Source organism: Hirundo rustica, chromosome W, assembly GCF_015227805.2.
Source record: "Hirundo rustica isolate bHirRus1 chromosome W, bHirRus1.pri.v3, whole genome shotgun sequence".
Taxonomy (NCBI): domain Eukaryota; kingdom Metazoa; phylum Chordata; class Aves; order Passeriformes; family Hirundinidae; genus Hirundo; species Hirundo rustica.
This window is the reverse complement of record NC_053487.1, coordinates 13224920-13252445: the sequence shown is the minus strand read 5'-3', so window position 1 is coordinate 13252445 and position 27526 is coordinate 13224920. Positions and strand designations below refer to the sequence as shown.

The 27526-nt window shown below is 44.7% G+C and overlaps 1 protein-coding gene across 1 annotated transcript in view; it reads left to right on the top strand.

The window, feature by feature from the left end:
- Positions 1 to 26548, top strand: part of LOC131378756 (uncharacterized) — a 100710-nt gene extending 74162 nt beyond the window's left edge. Inside the window, exons 5-7 of the mRNA XM_058423938.1 lie at positions 18111 to 18277; positions 21633 to 22478; positions 26538 to 26548. Coding sequence (XP_058279921.1) covers positions 18111 to 18277; positions 21633 to 22478; positions 26538 to 26548 — 1024 coding nt within the window. The remainder of the gene's footprint in view (positions 1 to 18110; positions 18278 to 21632; positions 22479 to 26537) is intronic.
- Positions 26549 to 27526: the final 978 nt, after the last annotated feature.

Sequence of the window (27526 nt, the reverse complement as noted above, 5' to 3'; positions counted from 1 at the left end):
TGTCATACTTACAATTCACTTTCTTTGCTTTTTCTTGGGTCCAATACACGGTTGGTGCTTCTGGGACCCACCATACAGAAGTTCCATTACTAACCTTATATCTTTTACAGGGTGTTTTTCCTACTTCATAGAGGAAGCTTTTCCCAGTGCGCCAGAGACATTCTTCCCCTATCACTGTTGAGCTTAAAATCCACCCTTCTGGTCTGTTTTCTCCACTTGTACTTGCTTGGTTCCATTTTAGAAGCTCAATTGGGCCTAAGCTGCTGCCTTTCCATGGCCATTCTTCTGACATCAAAGCCCCTCCACAGACCCAACAATTGGTTATGTTAAGTTCCTTACTTATTCTTTCCCCCAATTCTACAAACTGATTTTTACCCATCCTTGAGATATCTATTTCTTTCTCTAATTGCTGTTCAAGTTTGGTATACAAATCGTTGATGGAAATTGGCACAGGCTTAGGTGGTTTTACTGACTTAGCCTTTTTGCTTATCAACTGCTCTTTTACTAAATCTGGTGCTTTTTTCCCAGTAATGTAGGTAAAACAACTCCATCTCTCCTCTTTTGGGCACTGACTTCCCATCCTGCTACCACTTGTTCCTAAGTTCTCTGCAATCCAGTACTTTTTCCCTTTTTGTATGCAATTGCCCAATTTGGATGGGTTGTAACAGTGGCTGTTGACATGAGTGTGAGAAATGAAAAAAGAACCTCGGTGTCTTTCCATGTACAGCTTTTGGTAACATCTGTAACATGGCCTTGTCGATATCCCAAAAGGGAGAAGACAAAAATTGAGTGACAGAAAAAGGAGTAACAGAGGTCCAGTATGGCTTATACTCCCACCTCCCATGCCTATGGGGTTGCAACCCACAGCAGGTGTATTTGATCTTCTTGGTGGCGAATACAGAGGCCAATCTGGTCTTGCCCTCTATTTCCTTGTCACTTCCTCTTAGCTAATTTCCAGACAAATCGTTTTTGACGCTCTTTAACTGTCGTTTCCCACTGTTCTTCAGGTATCTCCCATTCAACAGGCACTAATAATTCCCATCCACAAAACAAAGTTATTATTTCAGTTTCTTGGAATTCTATTTGGATAGGAGATCGATTTGGTCCTTGACACTTCCTGCAACGAGAACGTCGCTTGTGTGAACTACAATACCAATTCTTCCCACAATTTAAACATTTACATTTAACCCAGCTAGCATGTCTGGTATTTGGGTAGATCAAACAAGGTATTTGGTCTGCCACTGATGGAAGTTGCAACTCCTCTTCCTCCTTGTATAAATCACAGGCTAAGGCGTGAATACAAGAGTTCTCTGTCCGAAAGAGTCCTGATCCTCCTGTTTGGAGTGGAAGTATTCCTCCCCAGGGAGGGTATCTGAGGCATCTCAAAACTTGTCTAGACGGAACTTGAAACCACTGATATAAGCTTGGCCTTATCTCCCAATTAGGTGTGATCCTGTGTATGTTTCTTGGACCATTTGGGTCAATAGTTTGCATGTTTTTTCCATCAACTACTGCATAACCTGACATCCTTTTTCCTTGTAAACATCTGGAGGAACCATCTACATAGATTATTTCCCCTTCTGAAAGGGTTTGTTCTTCAAGATCTTCTCAAACTTTTGTTTGGTATTGGATAATTTCTAAACAATTATGTATTAGGTTATCTGCTGGTTCTCCATATAGAAATTGAGCTGGATTTAAACTCCTGTTTACTTCTAATGTCAGATCATCACTATCTATCAAGATTGCTTCATATTTTAACATTCTAGAGTCTGTCAACCATTTTTCTGCTTTCTGATTTAACACATTTCGAACCGCATGAGGTGTGCACACAATTAGTTTACCTCCAAAAGTAAGTTTACGACTTTCTTCTACCAGAATTGCAGTAGCGGCTATAGCTTGAATACATACTGGCCAGCCGTGGCTCACTGGGTCCAACATCTTTGATAGATAAGCTACTGGTCTCTTTACTCCTCCCCACTCCTGGACCAGAACTCCATGAGCTACCCCCTGTTCTACATTTACATACAGATGAAAGGGTTTTTCTAGTGAAGGTAAACTTAAAGCTGGTATTGAGGCTAATTTTAACTTCAATTTTTCTAATTTATCATCATCTTCCTTGGTCCATTTTATATTATCTCCCTCTGTCAATTTTTCATACAAAAATTTTACTGCCTGTGTGTACCCCTCAATCCATAATCTACAATATCCCAACAATCCGAGTAGTTTTCTGATTTCCCTCTTTGAAGAGGGAGGTGGAAGGGATAAAATTCCTGCAATTCTCTCTGGACTAAGCCTTCGACTACCCTTACTTATCAAGTGTCCAAGATATTTTACCTCTGGTTCTACAAATTGCAGCCTCCCTTTTGATACCCTTAATCCTTTTTCCCTAAGAAAATTCAAAAGTTTTATTGTAGCTTCTCCAACTTCATCTTCCCCAGATAGTAAAAGATCATCCACATATTGGATAATTTGTATTCTAGGAGGAGTGGAAAAGGCTTGCAGTATTTTTTCTAAAGCTTGCCCAAATAAGTTTGGAGATTCTGTGAACCCCTGCGGTAATTTCGTCCATCTTAATTGCTGCTTTCTTCCAGTTTTTGGATCCTCCCATTCAAAGGCAAAGATATCTTGGCTCTCCTCGGCTAGTGGACAGGCCCAAAAAGCATCTTTAAGATCCACTACACTAAACCACTGATGCTGGGGTGGAACTTTACTTAGAAGTGTATAGGGATTGGGTACCACTGGGTAACGAGACCGAGTTCTTTTGTTAACTTCCCTTAAATCTTGTACTAGTCTATAACTCCCATCAGGCTTCTTTACTGGGAGAATAGGGGTATTATGGGGAGACATGCAAGGTTCTAGTGTCCCGTCCTTTATTAGTCCTTCTATTACTGGCTTCAAACCTTCCCGTCCCTCTAAAGATATGGGGTATTGACGTACACGTATGGGACAATCTTCTCTCTCTATTGTAACACTTATAGGGTCAATATTTAATCCTCCCCTATTTCCTTCCCCAGCCCAAACTTTCTTGTTAATTTTTTCTTCATCCTCTTGGCCTAATTTTAAAACTTCAGCTGTCATTTTCCCATCTTCTGGTATAACCCCTATTCCTAATTTCACTTGTAAGTCTCTTCCTAGTAGGTTGCTACCTGCCTTTGGAACCAATAAAACATCTCCCATCCAAATTTTAGTTTCCCCTTCAATTACTACATCTTTAATAACTGGAACTGTAAAAGTTTCTCCTTTTGCCCCTGTTACTTTTGCAGTATCTTTACTCACACTATAACCTTTGGGTACATTTAGCAGGCAGGTTCTTTCTGCCCCTGTATCTACTACAAATTCCAATTCTTCTTGGGGACCCACTTTCAGAGTTATCACAGGCTCTAGATGGTACTTGTCCCCTAAAAAATAGAGCCTTTGACCTCCCTATTCCTCCTCTGTGCTCATTTCTTTGAAGATTTTCAGATCTATTACCTGCTTAGGACAATTTCTCCTATAATGTCCCTCACCCCCACAGTAAAAGCAGGCATTCCTGGAATGCTGCTGAGACTTGGTTTGTATTGGGATTCTATTTTTCTCCTTTTCCCTGTCTTTATTAATTTTATCTCTAAAAGTAGTGCCTGTATGTTTTTGAATTTTTTGAAAATTGTTTTCTCGCATGGTGACTGCCATAAATTTTGCTTTCAGTTTAGCTTTCTCTTCATCTCTTCGAACATATACTTTTTGAGCCTCCTTTAGTAACTCATCTAATGATTTATTATGCCAATCCTCAATTTTTTCTAATTTTTTTCTGATATCTGGCCAAGCATTTGTAACAAAGTTAATCCTTAACAAAGCATTTCCCACATCAGTTTCAGGGTCTGTTCCAGAATATTGTTTCATATTCTTCCTAAGTCTGTCCAACCATTCAGTTGGAGATTCCTCTTTTTCTTGCTGTGCCTCAAAAGCTTTTTTAGCATTTTGCCCTCGGGGTGCCGCCTCTTTTATTCCCTTGATTATTAAATTACGATATTCATTCATGTGTTTCCTCCCTTCCTCATTATTTTGACCCCACTCAGGAGACACAGTGGGCATTTTGTCTTCTCCAGGGGGCCCCTGTGGGTTCTCTTTTTCCCAAACTTTTATTCCAGCTGCTCTGATTAGTTGCCTTTCTTCCTGAGAAAATATTATTTTCATTATAGACTGCATCTCTTCCCAGGTATAAATATTTGGACCTAAGAACTGGTCTAGTTGTTCAGCGGTGCCGATAGGATCTTCTAAAATTCCTTTGATTTCTTTTTTAAAATTCCTGACCTCAGAAGAAGTCAAAGGGGCATTTACAAAACCTGTCCCACCTCCCCCCATTGGGACTTCTCTCAGTGGGAATAGACTAATTTCTTTATCCCATTTCTGGTTTTCATCCTCTGCAGTCTTTTTCCCGTGTTTTGGGAAAGAATCCAGAGGGGGCTGTCTTTTAACAAAACTTCTAGTGTTTCGATAAGGCATTTCTAGGGAGAAATCGTTTCTCTGAGCAGTCGCTGTGGTTACCAAGGGAACGGAGCTCGGGGCTGCAAGGGGGGGAAGGGGAGGGCATAGCGCCGAGGCTTGGTCCTCCAAGGGCGGAGCGTAGGCGGGGTTTGCTGCCGGGACAGGAGGAGGGAGCAGTTCTGGGGGATTCCAAAGGGGAGCGTGGGCAGGTTGCATGGGGATGGTGGCAGCTGAGTCAGCGGCTCCCGGCAGAGACAAAGGAGCGGCCGCAGCGCCCAGCGCAGCCAGCTCAGGCAGGGCAGCCGGGGATCGGGCAGTGGGGGAAGCAATTGGAGATAGGACGGCTGGGACCGACGGGACCCCCGGCACAGTCGGGGCCGCAGCCCTAGACTACGCGTTAGGAGAGGCCCCCGGCACGGCTCCCAAGGCGGCTGCAGACCAGGCGGCTGGGGCAGACAAATTCACTGGCGGGGCCGGGGATGGGGCATATGAGGGGACCGGCACAGCTGCCGCGGGCTGCGAACCGGCGCTCGGGACGGGAACCGGGGCAGGCGGGGCTGCCGGAGGCTGCGAGTCCGCGCTGGGGGCGGGCGGGGCTGAAGCGGGACCTGGGACAGGGGGCTCGGCCGCGGACGGATAGAGCGGGAAAGGAGGGGGCAAAGCCTGCAAAGGATCCCACTCTATTTTCTTCTTTTCTTCTTGTTCCCTTCCCTTTTCTTTCCCCTTTTTCTTTTCCTGTTTCGTCTCGGGCGTTTCTGATACATTAAAGATTTTTATTCTCCTAAAATCTCCTGTCCAACATGTGGCATATTCTCTTTCTTCAGGATTAAACGGTTCTTTTGAATTTACAAATATATTTAGAGCTTGACAGATCCAGTTCTCAAAAGAGCCATATCTTGGCCAATAAATGTGGTCAGATCTTATTTCCTTCTCTGCCCATTCTATCATGCAAAATTGTATCATCTTTACCTTTTCCTTTTTTCTTGTACAAGGGTTTTTATCCCAGTTAGCTAACATAATGCCAAGAGGGCTATCTTGAGGTATTTCTGTTGGTAATTTTTTACACTTTTTTTTTTTTGTATCCAATGTACTGTTTTTCTGCCCCATTTTTCAAGATTTTATCTATTCGTCCCTCACCTCTGTTTTTCACTTTCTCTTACAACCTAAAGACCACTTCTATCTATGCACACACACACAAATCCCTTCTATTGCACACAAATACAATACACCTCCCTCTAAGGAGATATACCAGCCAACATTTTATGTGCTTTACTCTTACTTCATTCCTCCTTCACTTTTACACACTCTTTCACACTCTTAGGACATGAAGCCTGTCGTCAGAGAATCGTGGCTCTGTGTGTCCTCCCCGTATAGCTGGGCCTCTGAGGAGGGCTCAGAATCTGGTCGCCCCAGGTGCCGATCCACTTATGAGGCTAATTTGCGTGTCACTTACACTTTACTGCCCCCCCTACTCCACACGCCAGGAGAAAAAGGGCTGAATTGCAGGTCACGCACACGCTTTTCCACAGCCTCCCCACCCGCCCGGGGAAACTATGGCCGGTTTTTGCAGGTCACACACACTTTGCCACAGCCCCCACCCGCCCGGGGAAACTGAGGCCTATTCGCAGGTCACACACACTTTGCCACAGCCCCCACCCGCCCGGGGAAACTGAGGCCTATTCGCAGGTCACACACACTTTGCCACAGCCCCCACCCGCCCGGGGAAACTGAGGCCTATTTGCAGGTCACACACACTTTGCCACAGCCCCCACCCGCCCGGGAAAACTGAGGCCTATTCGCAGGTCACACACACTTTTCCACAGCCCCCACCCGCCCGGGGAAACTGAGGCCTATTTGCAGGTCACACAACAAAACAACAACAAAACAACAACAAGGTACCTTTTACTTTTAAATCACCTATTACCATTTTAGGTGTTACTGGCCAGTCCCGGTGCTCTTGGATATCCCCTCAATCCAGCTGTGTTGTCCAACCCCAAATGCTCTCGGGCACTTTAGCCCTCAATCTAGCTGTGTTGTTCAACCCCAGATGCTCTTGGGCATAACCTCAATCCGGCAAAACCCTGGGTGCTCTTGGCACAATCCCTCAACCCAGCAGGTTTCAGTCCTGGATGCTCTTGGGCATTTACCCCTCAATCCAGCAGACTTTTAGCTTAACTCTGGGTGCTCTTGGGATATTAATCCCTCAACCCAGCAAAAGTTTTAGTCCTGGATGCTCTTGGGCACTAACCCCTCAATCCAGCAGACTTTTTGCTTCACCCTGGGTGCTCTTGGGATATTAATCCCTCAACCCAGCAGGTTTCAGTCCTGGATGCTCTTGGGCACTTACCCCTCAATCCAGCAGACTTTTTGCTTCACCCTGGGTGCTCTTGGGATATTAATCCCTCAACCCAGCAGGTTTCAGTCCTGGATGCTCTTGGGCACTTACCCCTCAATCCAGCAGACTTTTAGCTTCCTAGGGGTCCCACCCCTTTTCTAAAATTCAGTCCCAGTTTCCCTGGGGGGGTTCTCTCACTCTTCTTATCACTCGCTTCGTCTCTTTACTGGCCGTCTTTCTCGCGAAAGAACGGAAACGCAGCGTCAGAAACTCCGCACTCGCTTAGCAGGTCTGGGATAACCAGCTGCCTCTCATTCACACACATTCATCCCCCCCTTTAACCACCCCTCCAAACCAATACTTACCTGTCCTTTGTCCTTGGGTCTTTGTCTTCGTGTACACTTTAGTCTTAGGGGCTAACTACCGCGGTTTTAGGGAATCTCTTCCCTTTCTTTGCTTTATTGTCTCCTCTTGTCCATTGATCGTAACCTGCATCTGCCGGTCACAGCAGGAGAACACAGAGCGAGGCTGCCAAACTGGGCAGGGCGCGCCGTCCTCACTCTGATTCCCCTAAGGCACCAGCAGTGAGGTGTTATAACCATCCTCTGCTACCATAATTGTGATAAACGCCGATCACTTGTTTTAAAATTTTAAAAGTTTAATAGTAAATAAGATGGTTATAAAAATAGAATTAGAGTAAAAAAATGGAACAGTTTTAGAGTTAGGACAATACAAGACAATAAAAACAAAGTTACAGACGTCTGGGTGCCTCTCCCGAGCTACAAGCTCTGAAGAAGGACCCCTGTTAACAAAAAATTATCTCTTAAAAGCAATCGCCTGTTGAATATTCATACAATTTATACATAATGCATAAAATCCATTCTAACTAAGAATTGTCTCTGGTTAGTATCACTTTTTTCCTTTAATCTCTATGGCGTCCACTAGGCTGAGAAAAGCAGGAGGAGCTGGTCTCTTCTGATAAGAAAGTAGTAAATTCTTTCTTCTTTGAAAGATTTATATTTTCCTGTGGTTGGTACATAAAAACTACATTTTAACTACAAAACTACATTTACCATACTATCAAAATATTAATACCACATTAACAATTAGCACAACATAACACATATAGTAAATACCTTGCATAGAGCCATATAATATGCACTTTTCACATCTACACCACACCTGGAACCGACCATCGACAGCATTGTCCTCCTCCGCTGATCCATTCAGACTCTTAGAACTGAAACTTGCATACTTAATGAAGCTGCTTCAGATGGAGGACTTACATCATCTCAGGCCTCTCTCCGCGATCCAGTGTATAAAAAGAGGCTGCTGCAAACCCCAGATGTGAACTTGGGGGCTAACAGACTGGCAGAGTGTGTTATCGTTGTTCACCCGGCGCCGACCCTGGGCTCGACGCTGTCCTTTTAATTGTGGCTGTCCGAGACTGTTATTTTGTCTCTTAATAAATTTCCAAATTTTGATTTATCGAATTTGGTCCTCTCATTTATAACAATTTCTGGTGACCCCGATGTGATTGGAGTGATACCGGGACCCCCGTCGGACCCCTGTCTCTGACCAGGAGGCGCCCTGCTGAATTCAGCGGCCTGGCAGAGCTGGGAGAGCCGGGTGGAACCGATCAACCACACGATGGACTAAAACAGCAAAAAGCCACATTTAAAAGGGGATAGGTGAGGTCAGAGCTCTCAGGGAACTCGGGGAGGTTTTGGGGAGCAGAACCTCCGGAGCCGCGGCGAAGAAATCTACTCGTAAAAGTCTACGTGCACGAAGAGCCCACGCAGGAAAAGGATCGTAAGTATTGCGTGGTTGAGTGGGGGTGACCGAGCGTGTGAGTGAGACGTGATTTTATCGCGAAGCGAGTGGGACCCCAAAATCGCAGTTCCATTGTCCCACGAGGGGCGTGGTCGGTTGCGGCGGAAGCGAAAGTTTCGGGGGTAAAACGCACCTCACACGTTAAGCCCTGAAAACTCGGGGAGTTTTCGGAAAGGGGGGATCAGTCACAGGAAGGCCGAAAGGGAAGCTTACGTCCTTACAAGAGTTCCGGGGACTAGTAAACTTTTCAGCCTAGGACCGGGAAAGGTCCAAGGAAGGGAGAAAGGAGAGCTCGCAATCACCAGAGAACACCCTGAGGGGGAGCGATCACTCTTAAAGGGACAGTATCTGGTGGACCCATACCATGGGGCAAACGAAAAGTAAGAATAGTAAAAAGGCTTTAAGAAAAGCCAAACAGGGAACCGGTAAAGGGATCCCTGAAATCCCGATTGAGAGTCCATTGGGATGGATGTTAGAACATTGGGACAAGTGCCCCATAAGGAGAAAGAAGTCAAAGAGTCAGACGGTGCATTACTGCATGGAAATATGGGGAGGGGTGGAAATACGGGACCATGTAACTTGGCCCATTTTTGGGACATTTGAGGAATGGGTTTGCAAAGCACTAACACTTTATGTTAAGGAGAGGGGAAGTGAAGAGGAACAGGGATATGCAGGGATCTGGGAAAAGATCGATGCTAAGATTTTCCCTGTGAAATTAAAGTGTCCTACCTCTGTCTCAGGGGATAAGTGGGAACCTTTAGATAACCTTCCCCCACCTTACCTAGTGCCCTCACCCCCTCCCCTCCCAGGTCCAGATGAACCTCAAAACCCCGGGAGTTTGGGAGATCCTTTGGGGCAAGGGATCCCCGGACCCTCACCCCCTCCTCCATCTGCCCCTCCGTTAAGGTCACAACCGGGGGCCCCGTTCCCCCCGGTTGGGCTCCCTCCCCCGCTAGAACCGGTGCCGGCTCCTCGGCCATCGGGGGAGTGGTGCAGGTTCCCCACGCTCCTGCCCCGCTCCTCGATGGCCAGCCGCTTGAATTAGATCTGGCGGCGTTCTTTAGTCCCGCTCCCATGGCACCGCAGGTCCCAGCAGAAGCTAAGCATACCCCACCCGCTAGGAGGACTAGGAGACAGCTAAAGAGAATGAATGAGGCAGAGAGTGAAGGGGAAGGGGAAAAGGCAAATCTATTTCCCTTAAGAGAAGTACCAACCGCCCCTGGAATTATCGGGTACGTAAACGTCCCGATTAACACCAGCGATGTAATAGCTTTCAAAAAGGAGATGGGAAAGCTTATGGATGACCCCTTAGGAGTATCTGAAAGGCTGGATGAGTTTTTGGGAACTAGTATATATTCCTATGAGGATCTCACAGCCATTTTGAGGTCCTTATTTAACACGGAAGAGAGAGAAATGATACGACAGGCAGGAATAAGGGAATGGGAGCAGCGGAACCCTCAAAGTACCCCGGGAGATCAAAAATGGCCAAGCCAGGATCCCCGATGGAATGCCCAGACCGAGGAGGGTAGAAGAAATATGATCGATATGAGGAACATAATCATTCAGGGAATCAGGGAAGCCGTACCCCGGGGGCAGAATCTGAGTAAGGTTTTTGGGGAATGCCAAGGGAAGGAGGAAACCCCTACCGAATGGTTAGAAAGGTTAAGGAAAAGTCTACAAATATATTCAGGAACAGACCCTGACTCTCCTGTGGGAGAAGTCTTGCTAAAAACCCAGTTTGTAGCAAAATCATGGGAGGATATACGGAAAAAGTTAGAGAAAATTGAAGGGTGGCAAGAGAAGGGATTACAGGAGCTATTGAGGGAAGCTCAGAAAATATATATGAGGAGAGATGAGGAAAAGCAAAAAATACAAGCTCGAGTACTGGTAGCAGCTGTAAGGGAAGCCCAAAAACAGGAATGGCTCCGGGCTTCAGAAAAACCTCTAAAGAAAGGACCATCGAAGGGACCAGTGCGTCCACAGAAAGGGACCCCGGTGAATCGAGCAGAGGGGTTGGAATGCTTTTACTGTAAGAAAAAAGGACACGTAAAAAGGGATTGCCCGAAAAGGATGAGGGATGAAAGGATGTTTCAAGAAGATTAGGGATGTCAGGGGCTCTACATTTTGGGGTCCATAACATCAGAAGAGCCCTTGATAACATTAAAAATTGGACCCAAGGGAACGAAGATGGACTTTTTAGTAGAGTCTGGGGCCGAGAAAAGCACATTTAAACAGTTACCCCCAGGATGCCAGGTCAGCAAGGACTTTATGGTGGTTATAGGGGCAAAAGGGGAACCTTTTAAAGTTCCCATAGTAAAGAATGTAGAAATTGAATCAGATACTAAATTTTGTTGCGGGGACATGTTATTGGTGGAGGAAGCTGATTATAACTTGTTAGGAAGGGATCTGATAGTAGCACTGGGTATTAACTTAATTGTAAGGGATTCACGGATCATAGTTAGCATATATAAACTAACATGTGAGGATGAAGATAAAATTAACCCTAAAGTATGGCACACAGGGAGAGAGGCCAGGAAGCTAGACATGACCCCTATTTCAGTTGAAATAGAGAGACCCGAGGACCCCACAAGGATCAGACAATATCCTATCCCTTTAGAAGGAAGACGGGGACTGAAACCCATCATAGAAGATCTAATAAAAAAGGGCATTTTGGAACCTTGCATGTCAAGGCATAACACCCCAATTTTAGCCATTAAAAAGACAGATGGAAGCTATAGGTTAGTGCAAGATTTAAGAGCAATAAATAAAAGGACAAAGACACGGTTTCCTGTAGTTGCCAATCCATATACTCTTCTAAATAGAGTCTCCCCCGAGGACACATGGTATAGTGTCATAGATCTAAAAGATGCATTCTGGACCTGCCCTTTAGCCGAGGGCAGTCGGGACTTCTTTGCATTCCAATGGGAAGACCCTGACACTAATCGCAAACAACAGCTAAGATGGGCCTCACTTCCTCAAGGGTTTGTGGATTCACCCAATTTATTTGGACAAGCCCTAGAGCAATTGCTAAGTCAATTTTCTCCCAGGAAAGGGACAAAGATTTTGCAGTATGTAGATGACCTATTAGTGGCTGGTGAAACAGAAGGGGATGTAAGGGAGTGTACCATTGAATTATTAAACTTTTTTGGGGAAAAGGGTTTGAAGGTGTCTAAACAGAAATTACAATTCACCGAGCCAGGAGTAAAATATCTCGGACACTGGCTCAGAAGAGGAAAGAAAAAGTTGGATCCAGAAAAAATAGCCGGGATTTTAGAACTGCCTTCCCCCAAGAACAAAAGGCAAGTACGCCAATTGTTGGGGCTGTTGGGTTATTGTAGGCAGTGGATAGAGGGGTATAGTGATAAGGCAAAATTCCTATACGAAAAATTGACAAAGGACAAGATAAAATGGACTGAACAGGATGACAAGGAACTGCAAAGACTAAAGGAAGCCTTGGTAACTGCACCTGTCTTAAGCCTCCCCAACATAAACAAAAAGTTCCAGTTATTTGTGGATGTAAGTAATCACACAGCCTACGGGGTTTTAACACAGGAATGGGCTGGAGATAAAAAACCTGTAAGCTACCTTTCAAAATTATTAGACCCTGTAAGCAGGGGATGGCCCACATGTTTGCAGGCCATAGTAGCTGTGGCCTTATTAGTAGAAGAAGCTAAAAAGTTCACATTTGGAGCTCATATGGTAGTCTATACCCCACACAATGTGAGAACTATCTTACAACAAAAAGCTGAAAAATGGCTCACGGATGCAAGGCTTTTAAAGTATGAGGCCATCCTCATCCATGCTCCAGAATTGGAATTGAGAACAACCCAAGCAAGCAATCCAGCAGGATTTCTGTATGGGGAAGCACTGGGGAAGCCTATGCATATTTGTTCAGACTTGATAGAATTGCAGACAAAAGTAAGGGAAGACTTAGAAGATGAAGAATTAGATGAGGGGGAGAAATGGTTTGTAGATGGGTCGGCCCGAGACATAGAAGGGAAAAGAAAATCAGGGTATGCCATCATAAATGGGAAAACCGGGGAGGTGGTCAAATCAGGTCCCCTAAGCGCTTCTTGGTCAGCTCAGGCATGTGAATTGTATGCAGTACTACAAGCCCTAAGAGAGCTAAAAGGGAAAACAGGGACCATCTTTACTGACTCTAAGTATGCTTTTGGGGTGGTACATACTTTTGGGAAAATTTGGGAGGAAAGGGGACTAATAAACACTCGAGGAAAAAACCTCGTGCATGAGGACTTAATAAGACAAATCCTCGAAGCAGTAAGAGAACCAAAAGCTATTGCCGTAGTATATGTAAAGGGTCATCAAGCAGGATTACAATTCAGAATAAGGGGAAATAATTTGGCCGATCAGGAAGCCAGAAAAGCAGCTCTTCTCACCCTTGAAATCCCTGAGAACATACCAAAAGGTCCCCAGGAATTTCCTCCGCATCCCACAGAAAAAGAAATCGAGGATTTTAGAAAGATAGGAGGTACATTAGAGGATGGGAAATGGAAACTCACTGACGGTCGAGAATTAATTCCAAAAGCATATGCCCGAAAGATACTGAAGAGATTGCATTCTCAAACCCACTGGGGAACTCAGGCATTAGCAGACCAGTTCCTGAAGTTTTTTGGATGCAAAGGTATCTTCGAATTAGCGAAGCAAGAAGTTCAGAATTGCCTAGTGTGTCAGAAAATTAATAAGTCAAGAATCAGGCAAAATATACCAGGAGGACGACCTTTAGCATACCGCCCCTTTGGGAGGATTCAAGAAGATTTCACTGAGCTACCCAAAATAAGAAGGTATAAGTATTTACTGGTAATAGTAGACCAATTAACACATTGGGTGGAAGCATTCCCTAGCCCCAGGGCAACAGCACAAACCGTGGCTCAAAGGTTACTGGAAGAAATAGTACCTAGATATGGGATCCCTGACTCCATAGATTCAGATCAAGGAACCCACTTCACATCAAAGATTATAAAACACTTAGCAGAGGCCTTGGGGATCAGATGGGAATATCACACTCCTTGGCACCCTCAGAGTTCAGGCCAGGTAGAAAGAATGAATCAGACTCTAAAAGCTCAATTATCAAAACTTATGCTAGAAACTAAAATGTCATGGGTGAGGTGCCTTCCTTTAGCTCTCCTAAATGTTAGGACCCAACCCCATTCAGGTTCTGGTTTGTCCCCCTTTGAAATGCTATATGGAATGCCATATGAGCATGGAATGCCGGTTGGACACCCCCGAATAGAAGATTGCCAGATCCAGTCTTATCTTGTCTTAATTAACAAAAATTTACAGGAGCTCCGAAAACGCGGACTAATAGCACAAGGCACACCTCTGGGATTTGCTATTCACAAAATCCAGCCGGGAGACCAGGTGCTGATCAAGACGTGGAAAGAAGCCCCATTGTCACCGCACTGGGAGCGACCTTTTCTCGTCCTCCTCACCACTGACACAGCAGTGAGGACAGCAGAAAAGGGTTGGACACACTCATCTCGGGTGAAAAGAGTTGAACAGAAAAGCAGCTCTCCGCAGTGGAAAGTCACCTCAGCTCCGGGAGACTTAAAGCTGAAGATACATCGGGAAACCTAATGACCAGCGCTTATCGGATAAGTTGTAACCAAGCAGGATGTCCCTGCTATCCCTTTGCTCATTTTAAGTGTGGGTATTGTAAGCAGATTTGGGTGACTCATTGTTACAGAGGGGCCAGGCCGTGGGGTTTATGTGAACATTGCTTTGAGGAGGAGACCAAGCTTACAAATCTATTTCTATACATTGCCACAGAATCGGGTCTTTTTGAATTAGATTCTCCTGAGTGGTTTCATTATTTCACAAACGGAATAAGGGGAGGACTAAATAAAAGAGCGGAGCCACTCGTGATTGAGTGCAGGAGAACAGTGAAAGTACCCTGTTTAGCTGACCAAGTGAAATTAGCCAGGTGGGAACAATTCAAAAGGTGATACGCTCAAAGGAGCACCTGTAGGAACCCTGAAGAATATCCCTGCTGCCAGGAAGATGGTTTACCCCGCCGTTGGTGGCACCCCAACGGGCGAAGGGTTGAGCAGAGGGATATGCCTGTGGGTAACCCTGGTGACCATGAGCCTAGCCGTGTACCCCACGAATGGCCTCCCCAACCTCAAGGAGGAGACGGGGAAAGGAACTGACCCCCCAGAGGTTCACTCAGAACTTACCTGGGATCAGGTCTCGAAATCCAGGGTACGAGTAGACTGGTCTACATTGCAAAAGGGAGGGGACTACAAATTGAATAGTGGGCTTCAAATGAACAAAACCAATAACCCGCTGGCAATGTCTAGGAAAAGAAAGGAACTAAAAGGCTTACCTTTTATTCCCACCTGCATGGAATGTAATAAAACTGTATGGATTGGGGGGAAGAAGGAAAGTACCTTTGTGGGATACTTACAAGTGAACCAATTGTGTTATGATAAGAAAAAGCTAGACATGTGTACCCTTAACGGGAAAACATATTGGGTAGGACAGAATAAGAAATTGCAAACCAATTCTTTAAGCGGAGGACCCATATTGCTGGATTTGCTGAGTGAGAATGATGAAAGGGTATGTCTGAAACTAGAAAAGATGCTTTGTTTTTCTAAAGATGAAGAAGGATTGGACCCAGAAAACAAGATACAAAAGGTAGCCTTAGAGCTAAAAAGGCAGGAATTAGAAGCAAAGAGGAAAAGAATGGAGCAAGAAAGGATGAGGACACTTAGTGAGCAATATGAGCAATTAGAAAGAGAATCTAGTGACTGGAGCCTGTCGGCCTCCAGCAAGAATCTCTTCCTGGATTTAGTGCAAGAAATTGCCACCGAATTGGGGCTAACTAACTGCTGGATCTGTGGGGGATTGAGATCAGCAGAAAGGTGGCCCTGGAAAGGTAAGAGTTTGGCCCCTGAACAACTGCTCAGATGGGATAACAAAATCTTAAAAACAATGACTAGACCAGAGGGATGGACACTGGATGAATGGGTAATAGGGACAATTTGCATTATCAGGGAAGGAAATACCTACAGTGAGACAGTAGGTTACACCCCATGCCTATCCACCCTAACCGTAAATTCTAATAATAAGTCCAAAATGTGGCAACCCGAACCCCTTAACGGGTATTGGGGAAAGAAAAGAGAAGAAGGGTGTAAATGGATAGAAGAAATTAGACTCTGCTAGCACCAGGTAACAAATGCTAACCCATACTATTCCCTGACTGACTTAGCGGGATTTTGGGAAAACCCAGAAAACATATATATCAGATGGAAAGCCCCAAGTGGAATCTACTGGATTTGTGGGAAGAAAGCTTATAGCGAGCTACCCCGTAAGTGGAAAGGGTCCTGCACCCTAGGAATGATTAGACCCTCATTCTTTACACTTCCCCGAACGGGCAGTAATTTACTAGGGGCTCCTTTATATGAGACTCTCAGCAGGAGGAGACGAGAGATAAAGAGAGAATTTCCACAGGTAGGGGGGAATCAGAAATGGGGAGAGGAGGAGTGGCCTGCAGAGCGCATTATAGAGTATTATGGCCCTGCCACATGGGCCCAAGATGGGAGCTGGGGCTACCGAACCCCAGTATACTAATTAAATCGATTGATCAGGTTACAGGCTGTAGTAGAAATAGTTTCAAATCACACTTCGAATGCTCTAGAGCTGTTAGCCCGACAGCACTCGCAGATGAGAGCATTTGTATACCAAAATAGAATTGCCCTGGACTATTTATTGGCAGAAGAAGGGGGTGTGTGTGGAAAATTTAATGACTCAGAGTGTTGCATAGAAATCAATGACTATGGAGAAACAATTAGAGATTTAGCTGCAGAAATTAAAAAGGTTGCACATGTCCCAGTACAGAAATGGAACTCTATACTCCAAGCCTCTTGGTAAGATCAACTATTTGGGGCAGGAGATTGGTGGAAAAAGGTGGGATTTTTTATCCTATGTTCTGTAGCTGGATTAGTCTTCTTGCCCTGTCTGATACCCTGTCTAATTAGATTAATCCATACAGTAGTCCAGGGAATGCAAATAGCAGCACTCCCTATGGACCCTGGATTGGCCTCAGGGGGAGCAAATAAAACAAAGGCAGTCCCAAAAATCATGAAATTGAGTGAGAAAAGGAGTAAAGCTGCTCAGGTGTTAGAAAAATTTGAAGCTCGAATGCAGGAAGGAAGCATAGAAAAAACCTATTGGAACGAGACAACTGGAGAAATATAACCTGAATAATTAAAAATGGTTAAGAGGCTTTTTTATCTTGATAGAGAAAAAAGACTATAACCAGAACACGAATTAAATTGGTGAATTTAGAAGAGGGGGGATTGTGATATATGTCCTAAAGTTAATTTGTGTTGATAGATAAAATTTAATATCATCTAAATAAATGTAAGGTTTTATTTTAATCCAACAAACTCTGAGTTAACTCAGAGTTAAGCAACTCAGAAGAGGGTGCAGGAATTCCTCTCGCTTGAAAGGACAAGGGAGGGGGAAGCATGAGACATAACATGATTAAGAATTACCAGGAGGGAGACACAAACATGCATTAACTACCAGGAGAGAGACACAAACATGCTTTGGCTACAGATCGTTAAAAAGGAATGTAACATCTGCTCTGAAGTTACTTCATGTTAATAGAATATAAATTGTAATACTGAATGTATGATTATAAGTCCTGTATAAAGTAGCATGTTAGAAGTTAGGTTTTGTTTTAGCATTTTGTGGGTTAACTTGGGAAGAAGGGGGATTCAACAGAATACAAAATATCCCTAGCCTAAAAAAGTTTGGGAGGGACACGGAAAGAGCTTGATTAGAATTACCAGAAAGGAGGACAAAAGACTGTCACTGCCAGGAATCGCTGAAAGGAAACAAAGGGCAATGGAACACAGAGATGATAGCCCAGAGAACCCGATGATGGTTTCAGATCTGTATCTCGATGGTCTCCGGCCAAAATCAGCATGTCTACACCACACCTGGAACCGACCATCCACAGCATTGTCCTCCTCCGCTGATCCATTCAGACTCTTAGAACTGAAACTTGCATACTTAATGAAGCTGCTTCAGATGGAGGACTTACATCATCTCAGGCCTCTCTCCGCGATCCAGTGTATAAAAAGAGGCTGCTGCAAACCCCAGATGTGAACTTGGGGGCTAACAGACTGGCAGAGTGTGTTATCGTTGTTCACCCGGCGCCGACCCTGGGCTCGACGCTGTCCTTTTAATTGTGGCTGTCCGAGACTGTTATTTTGTCTCTTAATAAATTTCCAAATTTTGATTTATCGAATTTGGTCCTCTCATTTATAACAATCTTGCAGTTTAAAGATGACTTGGTAGTCCGTGTCCCGTGATGGGGCAGCGGCGGCAGTAAAATAACCGGTGTTGTTGTCGTGTATTAGGAGCAGCGGTGGCTCCGGTTACAGTTTGTGGTTCAAAGGTACCTTGACAATCCGTAATCCGTGTGGCGAGCCCGTGCTGGGACGCGAAGGGTCCCGTTGTGGGTCCCGGAAAATCCCGATTGCGGCCCCGAGTGCACGGAGTGTGTGTGGTGTGAACGGATCCGTGTTCTGTGGTCTCGTGGTTTTGTGTGTTTGTGTCTTCAGGTGTGGAAGAATTATTGGTGCACCGTATGTATCGTGGTCTGTGGGAGTTTGTGTAAGCGTTTTGATTTGTGTGATTTTGGAGTGTGTTAGTAACCTGTGTAAATGGTTTTAGGAGTTTTGCAAGCTTGAAGTTGTAAAAACCTTTTGAATTCCCCACCTGATCAGCGGAGGGATACCTCTGTTTGCAGGACGGAAGGATTTAAAGTGTTTGTGTTGTATCCAGATTGTGTGCTGGAGGGGAATTAGACTGTGTGTGAGCTTGAACAGCGAGTGCTTTTGGCAACAAGATTTTGCTGACGTTTTGTTAGGTGAGAAAAAAAAAAAAAAAAAAAAAAAAAAAAAGCATTTGTGTTAGTTTAAATTGTTTGGTTTTGAACTAAAAGGAGCAAGCAGCTAAGGAGGTTTGAAACTTGAGCCAGCCCCAGCAATTGGGAGGGGGTGATTTGTTTCCCTGGTAACCGCGGGGGAATCCGGCCTCTGCAGCTTTGGGCCGCGTCTCTAAACTCCCTGTAAAACCCTAAGAAGTTCTTTTGGCGAGTGAGTGTTTTAGTTAAAGGGAAAAAGGTTTTGCTTGTTTGTGAGGCTTGCAGTTGCTAGAGTGTGTGGCAATATTTTAAAGTCCTGGTGGTGTAGTCCTTAACCACAGAGTGGAGAGGCAGCGTGGGATCAGGGTTACCCCCCCACCTCCTTCTCACGGAGGGATTTAGTGTGTTTGGGGTCGTGAGGGACCCCTGGCTATTTTCTTTGCGAGCCTAAATCGGTTGGTGTTTGGAGTTGGGTCTCTCTGAGGAAAGGCTTTGATTGTGTGCAGAAAGCAGAGAGCCCAGAACTTATGCCCAGAGCTAGCAGAAATAGCCGATAAATTTTTGGTGCTGAGAAGCGCGATTGAAGTTGTCTACTTTGTGTTTTGTAACATCTTGGACCAAAAGGGATTCTAAACATGGGGGCAAATGAGAGCAAAGAGATTCCCAGAGGAAGCCCTTTAGGGTGTATCTTAACACACTGGAAAGAACTGGTGGGCTGTGGTGGTACCGAAACTAAGAGGGAGCTTGCTAAGCTTTGTACACAATGGTGGCCATTATATAAACTTGATGAAGGTGTGAAGTGGCCAGTAAACAGTACACTGGACTATGAGACATTATTACAATTGATGCTTTTCCTTCGGCGTGAACAAAAGTGGCAAGAAGTAGCTTATGCTGATATGTTTTTCACTCTCAGGAATCATCCCGAGTGGCAAAGGGATTGTGGAATGAGGTCACCATCTGATCCTTTAGTATTAGCCCTTGAAAAGGATAATAACCTGCTCGATAAATCAGAGGTGCACCCATCCTGACAAAGTACACAAAGCAGAGGCTTTGGAACAAGAGACAGAAGACATACTTAAGCCAGCCCCTAGGAGGCAGGAAAGGAGGAGGGTGGTGGGGGACACAAATTCAGAACCATCATTGACTCCAACCCCCCCCACTTCATCTTTAGCTTCATCTTCCTTTGGGAGGACAGCAACTGAGGTAGGGGTTTCTCCACCCACTCCTAAACCCTGGGATCCACCACTGCCTAGCAGTGACAGTGAGTGGGATGAACCTGAACCCCTCCCACCAGGTCCTAAGATTCCCTCACGAGGACCTATAGCATCAAGGACCCGAAAACAAACCAGAGTTGTCGTACAAGCACCTCTAAGACAAGCAATAACCTCTGATGGGGAAACAAAACTGATTAAAGTTCTCTTTTCCTCAATTGATTTAGAAATTTGGGAAAGGATTGCTAAGGGCTATTGAAGTGATCCAATAGAGGTTGCTAAGAAAATGAAGTTTATGGTTAAGCAGCATTCACCTGATTGGGCAGATCTGCAACTGCTACTTGATGCCTTAACAGAAACTGAGAAGCAATTAGTTTTGAAAGTAGCTGGGGATCTAGCTGAGGATGATTGTAGGACAACACAGGAGGATGTTAAAGATGTATTTCCCCTTCAAGACCCAGGCTGGGATCCTAATGATGATGAGGGGTTAGGACGGTTAAAGAGATACCAAGAACTAATAGTAAAAGGGTTAGAAAGAGCAATCCCCAAAACCATAAACTGGTCAGCCTTATATGCTATCAAACAGGGCCCCTCTCAAACACCTTCTGAATTTCTAGATCACCTGCGAGACGCAATGCGCCAACACACCACCCTGGATCCTGGATCTGATGAAGGAACGCAGCAATTAATAAATTTATTTTTAGGACAATCCACAGGAGATATCAGGCGGAAACTCCAGAAGATCCGGGGCCCAAACAGCCGGAATTTAGAAACTTTATTAGATGAGGCCTGGAGAGTTTTTAGTAACCGGGAAGAAGGGTATAAACAAGGGATGAAGAAACTAGCAGCAGCAGTAAAAGAAGGAGAAAAAGGGAAACATGGGCAAGGTACACCAAAACAAGGACCATCCGAACTAGGAAAAGATCAATGTGCATTTTGTAAGAAATTTGGTCACTGGAAAAACCAGTGCCCAGAATTAAGAAAGGGTAATGAACATAGAAAAGGTGATCAGAAAAGGGAAAAAGTAGTTGCTCATATAAAAGAGGACTGAAGGGGACCGGAGGGCCCTACCCTAGGGGACCCTCTGGTTATAGTTAAACTGGGGAACAAAGAAAAAGAAGTGAAATTTTTGATAGATACAGGGGCAACATTTTCAGCGTTGAATAAGGCCCTAATACCTGTAACCAATGACTATGTTATGGTAAAGGGGGCAACTGGCCAATCTGAAAGAGCTTATTTTTGTAAACCATTGAAGTATAAATTGGGAAAACAGTGGGGCATCCATCGATTTTATACATGCCTAATGCTCCATCTGCACTTTTTGGCAGAGATTTGCTAGAGCAGCTGGAAGCAAGAATAATATTCAAAAATGGGGAAATTAGTTTGGAGGTAAAGGATCAACAATATATAGAACTGTTAAGCTTAATGCTAATAACCAAAGAAATTGAAGTGGCAAGTGAAAAGGAAAATTTTAGGAAAATAATGGATCAAGTATTTCCAGGAGTGTGGGCCTCCAATATACCAGGAAGAGCAAAGAATGCACTACCAGTGCAAATCAGGCTTAAAGAAGGAGGACAGCCAGTAAGGGTTAAACAATACCCCCTAAAGAAAGAAGATATAGAAGGGGTTAGCCCAATTATTGAGAACTTTCTGCAGCTAGGACTACTGAGAGAGTGTCAATCTGATTTTAATACTCCTATTCTGCCAGTAAAGAAACCTGATGGGTCATACAGATTAGTACAAGATTTAAGGGCAGTTAACAAGGTAACTGAAGACTTGTATCCAGTGGTTGCCAATCCCTACACCTTGTTAACCCGTTTAACACCTGAACTAACTTGGTTTACAGTTCTAGATCTAAAGGATGCTTTCTTTTGCCTCCCTCTCCATGAAGCCAGCCAGAAAATTTTTGCATTCGAGTGGGAAAGCCCTAAAACTGGAAGAAAAACTCAGCTCGCATGGTGTGTGTTACCGCAGGGGTACAAGAACTCCCCCACTATATTTGGGGAACAGCTTGCCAAGGATTTAGAGTCCTGGGAACCTCCACCAGGAGAAGGACAGTTACTCCAGTATGTGGATGATCTCTTAATAGCTACCCAGACCCAGGAGACATGCGTGGACTGGACGGTAAGCCTCCTAAACTTTCTAGGCCTGCAGGGGTATCGAGTATCCCAGAAGAAAGCCCAAATGGTGAGGCAAACAGTTATTTACCTGGGTTACGAAGTAAGTGCTGGACAAAGGACTCTGGGGCAGGATCGCAAGGAAGCAATATGCCAGACCCCAAAACCTCCGACAGTGAAAGAACTAAGAACCTTTTTAGGCATGACAGGGTGGTGCAGACTGTGGATTTATAACTATGGGTTGCTTGTTAAACCTCTGTATGCCTTGATCACGGAAGGGAGCAGAGATCTTCAGTGGACAAAAGATGCAACCCGAGCCTTCAACCAACTAAAGAAAGCCCTTATGTCAGCTCCAGCCCTAGGACTTCCAAACGTGAGTAAACCATTTTTCCTTTTTTCTCATGAGAAGCAGGGGATTGCCTTGGGAATATTAGCACAGAACTTAGGCCCGTACCAGAGGGCAGTGGCCTATCTTTCCAAGCAACTGGACACAGCAGCTAAAGGATGGCCAGGGTGCCTCAGAGCAGTTGCAGCAGTAGCAATAAACATCCAAGAAGCACGCAAATTCACCCTAGGCCAGAAGATGACTGTGCTAGTATCTCACACAATGTCTGCAGTCCTTGAGGCAAAAGGGGGACATTGGCTCTCCCCACAGAGATTTCTGAACTACCAAGCCATACTGGTATAACAAGATGATGTTGAAATTGTGGTAACTAACATTGTGAACCCAGCTTCCTTCCTCAGCGGGTGTATGGGAGAACCAGTGATCCATGACTGCCTGGAGACCATTGAAGCCACCTACTCGAGCCACCCAGATCTGAAGGACACTCCGCTTGAGGATGCTGACACCTGGTTTACTGATGGAAGCAGCTATGTCGTCAGTGGAAGAAGGCACGCTGGGTATGCAGTTACCACAAGCAGAGAGGTAATAGAGTCTGGGCCATTACCAACTAATACATCTGCACAGAAGGCTGAAATAATTGCCTTAATCCGAGCCCTAGAGCTGGCAAAAGGAAAAGAGATCAACATCTACACGGACTCAAGGTATGCATTCGGAGTGGTTCATGCTCACGGAGCCATCTGGAAGGAAAGAGGACTGCTGAATTCACAAGGCAAGAGTATTAAACACGCACAAGAGATACTGAGGCTATTAGATGCCATACAACTACCTGAGAGAGTGGCCGTAATGCACATAAAGGCACACCAAAAAGTGAGCTCTGAATTGGAAGAAGGGAATATGCTGGCGGACAGAGAGGCAAAAGAAGCAGCAAAAGGTGAGGTACCTGATGAGGCTGTTGAGGCAGCATTGATTCCAGATGGAAAAGTTTCTATTGAAGGTAAGCCAGTGTACAATAAGAAAGATAAGAATCTTATCAAGGTAGAAAAGGCAAGTTATAACCAGGAGGGATGGGCTGTAACAGAAGAAGGGAAACTTGTAGTACCCTCCTATTTGTTGTGGTCATTAGTACAGAGGGAACATGAGAAAACACACTGGGGAATAGATGCCTTGCATAACCATTTGAAAGAAAGAATCATGGCCAGGAAATTGCAGGGCACAATGATACAAGTAACTCGTCAGTGTAGTCTTTGCCTCCGAACTAACCCTAAAAATACCCCAAAGCCTAAAGTGGGACAAATTGGGAAAGGTTGTGGACCTGGGCAACAATGGCAAATTGATTTTACAGAACTGCCCAGGAAGGGAGGGTATCGTTACCTATTGGTGTTAACTGATACCTTTTCAGGATGGCCAGAAGCCTTTCCTGCCAGGACAGCTAAGGCCCGAGAGGTGGCCAAAGCGCTGTTGCAAGAAATAATACCACGATTTGGAGTTCCAGCCACCATATCCTCAGATAGGGGATCACACTTTATTTCGAAAATTGTGCAGCAAATAAGTCACCACCTGGGAATAGACTGGGAATTGCACACCCCATACCACCCTCAATCTAGCGGCCAGGTAGAAAAGATGAACCATTTGATTAAACAACAAATTGTAAGATTGGGGCAAGAAGCAAATTTGCCCTGTCCTCAGGCTCTCCCATTGGCCTTGTTGCGAATTCGGACAAAACCAAGAGCAAAAGAGAAACTAAGCCCTTTTGAAATATTGTATGGAAGGCCATATGCAGTTCAAGAGGGAACAGCATCCATTCAAGTAGGGGAAGAAACCCTACATGGATATATGGTGGCCCTAAATAAACAACTTAGAGAAATTGAGAAATATGTGGCTGGAACTCAAAACAGAGAACTAGATGGGCCAGTACATGATGTACAACCTGGGGATTATGTGTATGTTAAGTCTTTTGCAGAAAAAACCTTAGAACCACAGTGGGAAGGACCATTCCAGGTGCTCCTCACTACCTTCACTGCAATCAAGATCAAAGAACAGAAGGCCTGGATCCATCACTCCCGAGTGAAGAAAGCCCCAGAAGGAATTTGGAAAGCCACACCAGGCGATAACGAACTGAAGCTGAAGCTCACTCAGAACAATGAATAAATGGACTAAGAGTTATTTTGGACATTATGTGGAAAGTTGTAACTATTGTAGTAATTACCTTAACCATAACAGGAGTCAACGCAATACCACAAAGGTATAATGTGCCTGGGATATACCAGTGCCAAGGAAGAGCCTATGATCCTTACTCTCGTAAGGCTTTAAACAAGATACTAAAAGTCACAAATGCAAGCTTGTGGGAGGGAAGAAATGTTTGGGGATGTAAGTATGCATTCATACAGGATGGGTTCCACGAGGCTTACCATCCACCCATGAAACTCATCAGGGTTAGTCCTGAATGCTGTGATAAATGCTTGAGTAAATGTCTAGAGTTTAGGCTCAAAACAGAAGGGTGTGCGATAAGGGGTTATGACATTGACTTTAACATCACTCAGGTATGTACTGAGGACCATAAGAACCAGACCAAGATTACTCCACCAGTGCCAAGAAAGGCTGTGACTATACACCATGACACAGAGACCATCAAAGGCGTTTTTAAAAGGCTTGAGGAACATTTGTCTCATCATTGGTGGGATGTGCTTTTTGAGTAGTCACCAACAGCAACCGGAATATTGAATACCTTAATCCACCCTATAGCTGCGTTGCTTATTTTGGTCAGCATAAGTTTAGTGTTATCCATTGTAATACTTGTTTGGAATTGGAGGATGCTACGACGAGTGGCAGCTTTAACATCACTGTCAAAGGCATATGGCTTGGTCTTGAGAGACACTAGCTGTACAGCTTGGATAGATGAGGAAGACTCTGTATACTGAGTAAAAGAATTTACTCATTTCAAAGAAGAAGTGGGGAATGAGACGTTAATTTTGAGGAACTAAGGATTTTTAGGAAAGTTAAGATAATAAGTTGCTGAATTAGCTGAAGTAGATAGGTAATCTTTGTTCGCAGTTAACAGAAGCCGGATCTTAGATAAGCTACCCTGGATCTTGTAACTCATTTCTTGTCAGGTTTATGTTTATGTAGTTGTCCTTGTAATGAAAAACAAAATGCAGTAAATAGGACATAAGATAGCTGCAGATTTCCTGCTTAAAGCACCCATTGAACACAGGAAACTGTAAGTTCTACCAAGGAATCATTTGTCACGAATGCATTGAAAAGGTAGAAAGGTCAGGACGAGGAAGACTCATCTTACTTCCTCATTTTAGGTGACCCCTCCCCAGAATAGACCCCCGACTCATTTTAAGAAACAAAGTACGCATGCTTAATAGCCTTTTTGTCAATTAGCATATGAAGCGAGGAATGGGAGGTGACAGGGGTATGAATATGCATTTGTATTTTGGATATTCAACACTTTTGTAAATAAAAGACTTTGTAATTACCTGTGAATTTCGCAGTGCGAATTAGGGAAATATCCCGCATGCTGCCCAGCCGTAATAAGCATACACTTTCTAACTTTAAACTGTTAGAGAGTTTTTGTCCGTCACAGTTGGGTATCGATACTAGATCAATACCCATATTTCTTTAATAAATCAAAAGGAGGGCAATGGCATGGGGCCGGGGGTCCCCTGTCCTGAGGGGAACCCTGCTCCCACGGGGTCCCGTGGACTTCTCTAGTTTGGAAGGGGAGGGGGGTGAAGGTACAAGGTAAGGTGGGGGAATGTTATCTAAAGGTTCCCACCTATTACCTGAGGCGGTCCCAGGACCCTTTTGTTTTACTGGCAGAAATCTAGCATCGATTTTTCCCCAAATTTGTGCATACTCATGTTTCTCTTTACTCCCTCCCTCCTTTATAGAATTTACCAAAGTTGTACAAATCCATTTCTCAAATGTTCTAAAGACAGGCTATATTACATGATTCTGTACTTCTACTCTCTCTCATATTTCGATACAGTAGTGTATCATTTGTTTCTTAGACTTTTTTTTCTCATAGAACATTCCTCTTAATGTTCTAACATTCATCTCAAAGGACTTTCCATCGGGATTTTAGGGATACTTTTAACAGTTCCCTTCTTGGACTTCCCTGTGACTTTTCTTTGGGTTTTCTTTTCTTTTGCCCCATGTTGTGGGTCCACCAGATACTGGCCTTTTAAGGGTGATCGCTCCTTCTCGGGGTTTTCTCTGGTGATTGCGAGCTCTCTTTACTCCTCACTCTCTCCTTTGGACTGTTCCTGGTCTTAGGCTGAAAAGTTTACTAGTCCCGGAACTCTTTTAAGGACGTACCCTTCCCTTTTAGCTTTCCTGTGACCGATCCCCCTTCTGAAAATTCTCTGAGTTTCTGGGCTTGATGTGTGAGGTGTGTTGTACTCTCTAAACTTTCGCTTCCCCCGCAACTGACCACACCCCTCGCGGGGAAGTGGAACTGTGGTTTTGGGGTCCCACTCGCTTTGTGATAAAATCACGTCTCACTTCACACGCTCGGTCACCCCCACTCAACCACGCAATACTTATGATCCTTTTCCTGCGTGGGCTCTTTGTGCACGTAGACTTTTACGAGTAGATTTTCTTCGCCACGGCTCCGGAGGTCTTGTTCCCCAGACCTCCCCGAGTTCCCTGAGAGCTCTGACCTCATTTTATTTCCCTTTTAAGTGTGGCTTTTAGCTGTTAAGTCCGTCATGTGGTTTATTGGTTCCACCTGGCTTCCCCAGCTCCGCCAGGCCGCTGAATTCAGCAGGGCGCCTCCTGGTCAGAGACAGGGGTCCGGGGGTCCTGGTATCACTCCAATCACATCGGGGTCACCAGAATTGTTATAAATAAGATGGACCAAATTAGATAAATCAAAATTTGGAATTTTATTGAGAGACAAAATAACAGTCTCGGACAGCCACAATTAAAAGGACAGCGTCGAGCCCGGGGTCGGCGCCGGGTGAACAACGATAACATACTCTGGCAGTCTGTTATCCCCCAAGTTCACATTTTTGGTTTGCAGCAGTCTCTTTTTATACACTGGATCGCGGAGAGAGGCTCGGGATTTCGATGGTCCTTCCTCCGGGGCATCTTCATTAATCATGCAGGTCTCAGTTCTGGGAGTCTGAATAGGTCGGCGGAGGAGGACAATACTGTTAATGGTTGGGTCCAGGTGTGGTGTGGAGATGTTAATTCCTGACGGGGACGATCTAGATATTGATCTGAGGTAATCATCTGGTCCTCCGGGCTATCATTTCCGTTTTCCGTCGCCTTTTGTTCTCTTTCAAGGATTCTCGGCAGCGGCATTTTCTTGTCACC